This window comes from Telmatherina bonti (assembly GCF_933228915.1).
Source record: "Telmatherina bonti genome assembly, chromosome: 14".
NCBI lineage: Eukaryota > Metazoa > Chordata > Actinopteri > Atheriniformes > Telmatherinidae > Telmatherina > Telmatherina bonti.
The window spans coordinates 7,209,163-7,220,135 of NC_136612.1; the positions used below are offsets into that span (position 1 = coordinate 7,209,163).

General features: G+C 49.6%; 1 protein-coding gene across 1 annotated transcript; it reads left to right on the forward strand.

Annotated features, from left to right (window-relative positions):
- Positions 1-2,453: 2,453 nt before the first annotated feature.
- On the forward strand, positions 2,454-2,936 carry LOC306765247 (transmembrane protein 238; the record flags this gene model as incomplete). Its single annotated transcript, XM_079252651.1, has 1 exon — positions 2,454-2,936. One exon carries the CDS (start codon positions 2,454-2,456, stop codon positions 2,934-2,936), a length of 483 nt encoding a protein of 160 aa, XP_079108777.1.
- Between the last annotated feature and the right edge of the window lie 8,037 nt (positions 2,937-10,973).

Below are 10,973 nucleotides of genomic sequence, written 5' to 3' on the forward strand. Positions count from 1 at the left end.
GGGGGCGTCCCTGACAGGGGGCGTCCTGACAGGGGGCGTCCCTGACAGGGGGCGTCCCTGACAGGGGGCGTCCTGGACAGGGAGCGTTCTAGCAGCGGCGTTCTGGCGGTGTGCTTGAGCGTGTTGAGATGTTATTAAAGCAAACGCTACGACAATAAAACCATTGATTGGAGAAGAAGTGTGTTTGGTGTTGGAGGCCGTGTTCGTGTGTCCACCTTGCTGCTCGTAGCCTCACATTTTCTCACACAGTTTAACTGGATTTTAATTTTTTTTTTCCATGTATGAAAATTTCCATTTTTTAATTCTTTCATCAGTTTTAAATTTAACATTTTTTCAGATTTTTTTATATTCAGTGATGTTTGAATGATGCGTGAAAATATTTTTAATATATGTGTGTGGTGACAGATGGTAGTTCAACCAGAGTTTACCTGGAACCTCCTCCTTGATGCATCTTGTTCAGTGTTCTGCAGGGAACGTTCCAGAAAACTTTAAGACTTGTCATTAAAGCATTTTATTAGGCAGAAACGCATGATGATGGTTCCAGTCTGAAACATTAATGCATCCCAGTGACGGACTGGAACAGTTTTACACATCTTTATGTTTTAGGTCCTTCACGACGGCTTTGCTTCAGCCTGCCATGAAGTTGCAACACACCGTCGTCTCACAATAACCAGAAATATTTGGTGGAAAATGAGACTTTCAGACAGTTTAATAAGGATTTAATTAAACTGACTCAATGTAAAGTTATAAATATGTTGCAGATGGGAGTTGAGATATAAATAATTTCAGTTTATATTTGTAAATCTGGTGTTTTCATCCTGTTTGTACATGTGGAGAAAGGTTTACATGCTGCTGCTGTCCACTGGCCTGAAGCTCCAACTGCTGGACTGGCAGGTGTGAAAATACCTCGATCTGATTGGCTGGTGACCAATCAAACTGTCCAATCAGAGAGCTGTACTTCCACAGTGTGTGTATGATGGATGATGATACAACCAGTTTTTAACTGGAACTGGTGCAACGACCTCGGACAGAATAAAAATTAATGTGATGACAAAACGATATGATTTAGGCTGAATCAGCGGTTTTAAAACTTGATGAGTCACCTTTACAGGTGAAGCTTCCTTTCTTCTCTGGAGCTGCAATCAGCCAGTGTGAGACTGGAGCTTCATGTGCTTCCAGCTGGTCTCTGCAAACCGGACTGATCCAACATCCAGACTGCAAACTGTTCATGTGGCGGTACCGACCCGTAGTTCTGGGGGTGCAGGGAGGAACCAGCGCCAGGTCGACACCTCTCAGACCAAAGAGCTGGTCCTGGACCCAGAAACAGCAGTCCTCTCCCCTGCCTGTCTGTTTTAGGGACAGTCACATCCTACTGATGCCAGGTCTCATCTGGAACAATAAACTGGACTAAACACTGATGCAGGCCCAGAGAGGCTCTACGTCCTGCAGAGGTGAGCTGACGGTCCATCAGTGGGTGGTTGCCATGGTGCTTCTGGATGCTGTGGTCCGCTGGGGGAGCTGCGCCGGCAGGGGGGGCTGAAGCTGGAGGCGGTGATGGTGAGGAGCCGACCACCAGAGGTGCAACGGGAGCAAAGAGGCTTCTCCAGACCGAACCGCACCAGAGAGGCAGATCTATAAGGATGAACATTATTTTATTTTTTTATTTAATTTTCTTACTTCACTGTTTGTGTAGTCTGGCTGTCTGCCGTGAAATGAGTTTTAGGTCAGAGGTCAAATCAAACCAAAGACACTTTATTTATCCCCGAGGAGAAATTCAAGGTTTCAGAAACCATCCATCCATCCACTGATCTGATCCACTGTGGAGATCCCCAGAGGGACGTGCCTGGAACACCTCACCAGGGAGGTCCAGGAGGCATCCTGACCAGATGCCCGAGCCACCTCAACTGGTTCCTCTCGATGCGGAGGAGCAGCGGCTCTACTCTGATCTCCTCACCCTATCTCTAAGGGAGAGCCCGGCCACCCTGCGGAGGAAACCCATTTCAGCCGCCTGTATACGAGATCTGGTCCTTTCGGTCACGACCCACAGCTCATGACCATAGGTGAGGGTAGGAACGTAGATCGACTGATAGATCGAGAGCTTCGCCTTCTGTCTCAGCTCCTTCTTCACCACGACAGACCGGCGCAGAGTCCGCATTACTGCAGACGCCGCACCGATCCGTCTGTCCATCTCGCGCTCCATCCTTCCCTCAGTCGTGAACAAGAGCCCGAGATATTTAAACTCCTCCACTTGAGGCAGGACCTGACTCCCGACCCGGGTAATCCACCCTATTCCAGCAGGGTGTGTGGGGGGGGTGTTATTCCAGCCAGGTGCAGGTGCTGCGGCCCCGCCCACCAGGTGAGGCGGCCCCTCCTCCCTGTAGGCTGCCCTGATGTGAAGACCTCACCTGGCTCACCTTCCAGCCGCCGCAAACAGGAAACGCGCGCGAGCGAACATGGAGCCGGCGCATCGGGGTCTGGGTCGCTGCACGTGCTGCTTCTGGCTCGCGGTGACCTTTGACACCGTGGGACTGCTCGTGCTGCTCCTCGGGGTGTTCGTCAACGTGTTTTTCTACGACCTGCTGATCTACGCCGGCGCCATCATCATCTTCCTCAGCCTCATCTGGTGGGTGTTCTGGTACTCCGGGAACATCGAGGTGCTCGCGGCGGAGCTGGAGGATGACGTGGGGCTGCTGAAGAAGGACCGGGTGGGTCTGGGGGGCGCGGTGAGGCGCCTCTCCAGCCGCGTGTCCACCGGCATCAGGAACTCGTTCCGCAGGAACGGAGCGCCCTCCGGCCGCGCGCAGAGGTCACGCGCCGTGCCACCGGAGCCCCAGCAGACGGGACAGGTGGCCGTTGCCATGGCAACGATGGCCCCGGATACTTCCGTTTCCCCAGAGGAGACCCGTGAAGTGGACATGCCGCCAGCAGGGACATAGCAGGTGAGACCTGGCGCGCGCGCACACACACACACACACACACACACACACTAAACATGGTAAATAAGATGATCGCAGAAACAGTTGAGTCGCAGACTTTAGCGTGTTTTTGGTTTAAAATGTGCTGCATTCAGTCCAGAAAGCAGATTAAATTAGATGAAAACATAAAGATGGCTGAAACCTGAACCTCCTCTTCACTGCTGACCAAACCCCGACACACCTGCTGCGTCCTGGAGTGGACGGAAGGTTTCTGCCCAGCCTGGACGATGATGGAGGTGTCACCATGAGAAGATGTAACCTGCTCTGAATGAGTCTTCAGCAAATCAGGCCGACATGCTGCTATGGTGTGATGGTTCCCAGCAGGAGGAACGGAAGAGAAGGAGATGGGATGTAGACTGAAAAGCCTAGACAAAATAACACCAGGACGGATCCATCAGGACCAGAACCAGGAGGGAAAACCTCCATCAGAACCAGAACCAGGAAGGAAAACCTCCATCAGGACCAGAACCAGGAGAGAAAACCTCCATCAGGACCAGAACCTGGAGGGAAAGGAAAAACCTCCATCAGGACCAGAACCAGGAGGGAAAACCTCCATCAGAACCAGAACCAGGAGGGAAAACCTCCATCAGGACCAGAACCAGGAGAGAAAACCTCCATCAGGACCAGAACCAGGAAGGAAAACCTCCATCAGGACCAGAACCAGGAGAGAAAACCTCCATCAGGACCAGAACCTGGAGGGAAAACCTCCATCAGGACCAGAACCAGGAGAGAAAACCTCCATCAGGACCAGAACCTGGAGGGAAAGGAAAAACCTCCATCAGGACCAGAACCAGGAGAGAAAACCTCCATCAGGACCAGAACCTGGAGGGAAAGGAAAAACCTCCATCAGGACCAGAACCTGGAGGGAAAGGAAAAACCTCCATCAGGACCAGAACCAGAAAGGAAGACCTCCATCAGGACCAGAACCTGGAGGGAAAACCTCCATCAGGACCAGAACCAGGAGGGAAAGGAAAAACCTCCATCAGGACCAGAACCTGGAGGGAAAGGAAAAACCTCCATCAGGACCAGAACCAGAAAGGAAGACCTCCATCAGGACCAGAACCTGGAGGGAAAACCTCCATCAGGACCAGAACCAGGAGAGAAAACCTCCATCAGGACCAGAACCTGGAGGGAAAGGAAAAACCTCCATCAGGACCAGAACCAGGAGAGAAAACCTCCATCAGGACCAGAACCAGAAAGGAAGACCTCCATCAGGACCAGAACCAGAAAGGAAGACCTCCATCAGGACCAGGAAGGAAAACCTCCATCAGGACCAGAACCAGGAGAGAAAACCTCCATCAGGACCAGAACCTGGAGGGAAAGGAAAAACCTCCATCAGGACCAGGACCAGGAAGGAAAACCTCCATCAGGACCAGAACCAGGAGAGAAAACCTCCATCAGGACCAGAACCTGGAGGGAAAGGAAAAACCTCCATCAGGACCAGGACCAGGAAGGAAAACCTCCATCAGGACCAGAACCAGGAAGGAAAACCTCCATCAGGACCAGAACCAGGAAGGAAAACCTCCATCAGGACCAGAACCAGGAAGGAAAACCTCCATCAGGACCAGAACAAGGGGAGCTGCTTCTATGTGTTCAGGTAACACAAATAAAAGCTTTAAAAAATAGATTTATAAAAATTAAAATGAGGGTCTAATTAGACTAAACTAAACAAACAAAAAACACAATTTAAAACTAAACAAAAGAAATGAACTTTTCTCCAAAGTCTTGGAGAAATGAAGACTTTGAGGAAATAAAATGTGTTTCTAATATGTGTAATGTAGTGTAATACATGTTTTAATGTATCAAACACGAGAATGTAGTGAAATCTACCAAACATGTACGAACACAGGTTTTACTTCTGATGCTGATCAGTGTGAAACTACAACAGAAATGGTTGTCATGCACCGTATCTAACGGCAACCGTAGCTATGTCAACACCGTGCATCTGCTGCTTCCATGTAACGTTTTCTGCAGCTTCGCTTCATAACACTGATAGGGAGAAAGTTTCTGTGGTTCCTGTAACTGGTCGCAGTAAACTGGTCTTATCGCTGGTTAACCATTAACTAGTGCTCAGAGACTCTCCCCCAGTGTTAATGAGACTCTCCCCCAGTGTTAATGAGACTCTCCCCCAGTGTTAATGAGAATCTCCCCCAGTGTTAATGAGACTCTTCCCCAGCGTTAATGAGACTCTCTCCCAGTGTTAATGAGACTCTCCCCCGGTGTTAATGAGACTCTCCCCCAGTGTTAATGAGACTCTCCCCCAGTGTTAATGAGACTCTTCCCCAGTGTTAATGAGACTCTTCCCCAGTGTTAATGAGACTCTTCCCCAGCGTTAATGAGACTCTTCCCCAGTGTTAATGAGACTCTTCCCCAGTGTTAATGAGACTCTTCCCCAGCGTTAATGAGACTCTCTCCCAGTGTTAATGAGACTCTCCCCCAGTGTTAATGAGACTCTTCCCCAGTGTTAATGAGACTCTTCCCCAGTGTTAATGAGACTCTCCCCCAGTGTTAATTAGACTCTCCCCCAGTGTTAATGAGACTCTCTCCCAGTGTTAATGAGACTCTCCCCCAGTGTTAATGAGACTCTTCCCCAGTGTTAATGAGACTCTTCCCCAGTGTTAATGAGACTCCTCCCCCAGCGTTAATGAGACTCTTCCCCAGTGTTAATGAGACTCCTCCCCCAGTGTTAATGAGACTCTTCCCCAGTGTTAATGAGACTCTTCCCCAGTGTTAATGAGACTCCTCCCCCAGTGTTAATGAGACTCTTCCCCAGTGTTAATGAGACTCTTCCCCAGTGTTAATGACACTCTTCCCCAGTGTGAATGAGACTCCTCCCCCAGTGTTAATGAGACTTCTCCCCCAGTGTTAATGAGACTCTTTCCCAGCGTTAATGAGACTCTTCCCCAGTGTTAATGAGACTCCTCCCCCAGTGTTAATGAGACTCTTTCCCAGCGTTAATGAGACTCTTCCCCAGTGTTAATGAGACTCTCCCCCAGTGTTAATGAGACTCTTCCCCAGTGTTAATGAGACTCCTCCCCCAGTGTTAATGAGACTCCTCCCCCAGCGTTAATGAGACTCGTCCCCAGTGTTAATGGGACTCTCCCCAGTGTTAATGAGACTCTTCCCCAGTGTGAATGAGACTCTTCCCCAGTGTTAATGAGACTCTCCCCCAGCGTTAATGAGACTCTCCCCCAGTGTTAATGAGACTCCTCCCCCAGTGTTAATGAGACTCCTCCCCCAGTGTTAATGAGACTCTTCCCCAGTGTTAATGAGACTCTCCCCCAGTGTTAATGAGACTCTTCCCCAGTGTTAATGAGACTCTTCCCCAGTGTTAATGAGACTCCTCCCCCAGTTTTAATGAGACTCCTCCCCCAGCGTTAATGAGACTCTCCCCCAGTGTTAATGAGACTCTTCCCCAGCGTTAATGAGAATCTCCCCCAGTGTTAATGAGACTCCTCCCCCAGTGTTAATGAGACTCTTCCCCAGTGTTAATGAGACTCTCCCCCAGTGTTAATGAGACTCTCCCCCAGTGTTAATGAGACTCTTCCCCAGTGTTAATGAGACTCCTCCCCCAGCGTTAATGAGACTCTCCCCCAGTGTTAATGAGACTCTCCCCCAGTTTGAATGAGACTCTTCCCCAGTGTTAATGAGACTCTTCCCCAGCGTTAATGAGAATCTCCCCCAGTGTTAATGAGACTCTCCCCCAGTGTTAATTAGACTCTCCCCCAGTGTTAATGAGACTCTCTCCCAGTGTTAATGAGACTCTCCCCCAGTGTTAATGAGACTCTTCCCCAGTGTTAATGAGACTCTTCCCCAGTGTTAATGAGACTCCTCCCCCAGCGTTAATGAGACTCTTCCCCAGTGTTAATGAGACTCCTCCCCCAGTGTTAATGAGACTCTTCCCCAGTGTTAATGAGACTCTTCCCCAGTGTTAATGAGACTCCTCCCCCAGTGTTAATGAGACTCTTCCCCAGTGTTAATGAGACTCTTCCCCAGTGTTAATGACACTCTTCCCCAGTGTGAATGAGACTCCTCCCCCAGTGTTAATGAGACTTCTCCCCCAGTGTTAATGAGACTCTTTCCCAGCGTTAATGAGACTCTTCCCCAGTGTTAATGAGACTCCTCCCCCAGTGTTAATGAGACTCTTTCCCAGCGTTAATGAGACTCTTCCCCAGTGTTAATGAGACTCTCCCCCAGTGTTAATGAGACTCTTCCCCAGTGTTAATGAGACTCCTCCCCCAGTGTTAATGAGACTCCTCCCCCAGCGTTAATGAGACTCGTCCCCAGTGTTAATGGGACTCTCCCCAGTGTTAATGAGACTCTTCCCCAGTGTGAATGAGACTCTTCCCCAGCGTTAATGAGACTCTCCCCCAGTGTTAATGAGACTCCTCCCCCAGTGTTAATGAGACTCCTCCCCCAGTGTTAATGAGACTCTTCCCCAGTGTTAATGAGACTCTCCCCCAGTGTTAATGAGACTCCTCCCCCAGCGTTAATGAGACTCTTCCCCAGTGTTAATGAGACTCCTCCCCCAGTGTTAATGAGACTCTTCCCCAGTGTTAATGAGACTCTTCCCCAGTGTTAATGAGACTCCTCCCCCAGCGTTAATGAGACTCTCCCCCAGTGTTAATGAGACTCCTCCCCCAGTGTTAATGAGACTCCTCCCCCAGTGTTAATGAGACTCTTCCCCAGTGTTAATGAGACTCTCCCCCAGTGTTAATGAGACTCTTCCCCAGTGTTAATGAGACTCTTCCCCAGTGTTAATGAGACTCCTCCCCCAGTTTTAATGAGACTCCTCCCCCAGCGTTAATGAGACTCTCCCCCAGTGTTAATGAGACTCTTCCCCAGCGTTAATGAGAATCTCCCCCAGTGTTAATGAGACTCCTCCCCCAGTGTTAATGAGACTCTTCCCCAGTGTTAATGAGACTCTCCCCCAGTGTTAATGAGACTCTCCCCCAGTGTTAATGAGACTCTTCCCCAGTGTTAATGAGACTCCTCCCCCAGCGTTAATGAGACTCTCCCCCAGTGTTAATGAGACTCTCCCCCAGTTTGAATGAGACTCTTCCCCAGTGTTAATGAGACTCTTCCCCAGCGTTAATGAGAATCTCCCCCAGTGTTAATGAGACTCTCCCCCAGTGTTAATTAGACTCTCCCCCAGTGTTAATGAGACTCTCTCCCAGTGTTAATGAGACTCTCCCCCAGTGTTAATGAGACTCTTCCCCAGTGTTAATGAGACTCTTCCCCAGTGTTAATGAGACTCCTCCCCCAGCGTTAATGAGACTCTTCCCCAGTGTTAATGAGACTCCTCCCCCAGTGTTAATGAGACTCTTCCCCAGTGTTAATGAGACTCTTCCCCAGTGTTAATGAGACTCCTCCCCCAGTGTTAATGAGACTCTTCCCCAGTGTTAATGAGACTCTTCCCCAGTGTTAATGACACTCTTCCCCAGTGTGAATGAGACTCCTCCCCCAGTGTTAATGAGACTTCTCCCCCAGTGTTAACGAGACTCTTTCCCAGCGTTAATGAGACTCTTCCCCAGTGTTAATGAGACTCCTCCCCCAGTGTTAATGAGACTCTTTCCCAGCGTTAATGAGACTCTTCCCCAGTGTTAATGAGACTCTCCCCCAGTGTTAATGAGACTCTTCCCCAGTGTTAATGAGACTCCTCCCCCAGTGTTAATGAGACTCCTCCCCCAGCGTTAATGAGACTCGTCCCCAGTGTTAATGGGACTCTCCCCAGTGTTAATGAGACTCTTCCCCAGTGTGAATGAGACTCTTCCCCAGTGTTAATGAGACTCTCCCCCAGCGTTAATGAGACTCTCCCCCAGTGTTAATGAGACTCCTCCCCCAGTGTTAATGAGACTCCTCCCCCAGTGTTAATGAGACTCTTCCCCAGTGTTAATGAGACTCTCCCCCAGTGTTAATGAGACCCTCCCCCAGCGTTAATGAGACTCTCCCCCAGTGTTAATGAGACTCCTCCCCCAGTGTTAATGAGACTCCTCCCCCAGTGTTAATGAGACTCTTCCCCAGTGTTAATGAGACTCTCCCCCAGTGTTAATGAGACTCCTCCCCCAGCGTTAATGAGACTCTTCCCCAGTGTTAATGAGACTCCTCCCCCAGTGTTAATGAGACTCTTCCCCAGTGTTAATGAGACTCTTCCCCAGTGTTAATGAGACTCCTCCCCCAGTGTTAATGAGACTCTTCCCCAGTGTTAATGAGACTCTTCCCCAGTGTTAATGACACTCTTCCCCAGTGTGAATGAGACTCCTCCCCCAGTGTTAATGAGACTTCTCCCCCAGTGTTAATGAGACTCTTTCCCAGCGTTAATGAGACTCTTCCCCAGTGTTAATGAGACTCCTCCCCCAGTGTTAATGAGACTCTTTCCCAGCGTTAATGAGACTCTTCCCCAGTGTTAATGAGACTCTCCCCCAGTGTTAATGAGACTCTTCCCCAGCGTTAATGAGACTCCTCCCCCAGTGTTAATGAGACTCCTCCCCCAGCGTTAATGAGACTCGTCCCCAGTGTTAATGGGACTCTCCCCAGTGTTAATGAGACTCTTCCCCAGTGTGAATGAGACTCTTCCCCAGTGTTAATGAGACTCTCCCCCAGCGTTAATGAGACTCTCCCCCAGTGTTAATGAGACTCCTCCCCCAGTGTTAATGAGACTCCTCCCCCAGTGTTAATGAGACTCTTCCCCAGTGTTAATGAGACTCTCCCCCAGTGTTAATGAGACTCTTCCCCAGTGTTAATGAGACTCTTCCCCAGTGTTAATGAGACTCCTCCCCCAGTTTTAATGAGACTCCTCCCCCAGCGTTAATGAGACTCTCCCCCAGTGTTAATGAGACTCTTCCCCAGCGTTAATGAGAATCTCCCCCAGTGTTAATGAGACTCCTCCCCCAGTGTTAATGAGACTCTTCCCCAGTGTTAATGAGACTCTCCCCCAGTGTTAATGAGACTCTCCCCCAGTGTTAATGAGACTCTTCCCCAGTGTTAATGAGACTCCTCCCCCAGCGTTAATGAGACTCTCCCCCAGTGTTAATGAGACTCTCCCCCAGTTTGAATGAGACTCTTCCCCAGTGTTAATGAGACTCTTCCCCAGCGTTAATGAGAATCTCCCCCAGTGTTAATGAGACTCTCCCCCAGTGTTAATTAGACTCTCCCCCAGTGTTAATGAGACTCTCTCCCAGTGTTAATGAGACTCTCCCCCAGTGTTAATGAGACTCTTCCCCAGTGTTAATGAGACTCTTCCCCAGTGTTAATGAGACTCCTCCCCCAGCGTTAATGAGACTCTTCCCCAGTGTTAATGAGACTCCTCCCCCAGTGTTAATGAGACTCTTCCCCAGTGTTAATGAGACTCTTCCCCAGTGTTAATGAGACTCCTCCCCCAGTGTTAATGAGACTCTTCCCCAGTGTTAATGAGACTCTTCCCCAGTGTTAATGACACTCTTCCCCAGTGTGAATGAGACTCCTCCCCCAGTGTTAATGAGACTTCTCCCCCAGTGTTAATGAGACTCTTTCCCAGCGTTAATGAGACTCCTCCCCCAGCGTTAATGAGACTCTCCCCCAGTGTTAATGAGACTCTTCCCCAGCGTTAATGAGAATCTCCCCCAGTGTTAATGAGACTCCTCCCCCAGTGTTAATGAGACTCTTCCCCAGTGTTAATGAGACTCTCCCCCAGTGTTAATGAGACTCTCCCCCAGTGTTAATGAGACTCTTCCCCAGTGTTAATGAGACTCCTCCCCCAGCGTTAATGAGACTCTCCCCCAGTGTTAATGAGACTCTCCCCCAGTTTGAATGAGACTCTTCCCCAGTGTTAATGAGACTCTTCCCCAGCGTTAATGAGAATCTCCCCCAGTGTTAATGAGACTCCTCCCCCAGTGTTAATGAGACTCTTCCCCAGTGTTAATGAGACTCTCCCCCAGTGTTAATGAGACTCTCCCCCAGTGTTAATGAGACTCTTCCCCAGTGTTAATGAGACTCCTCCCCCAGCGTTAATGAGACTCT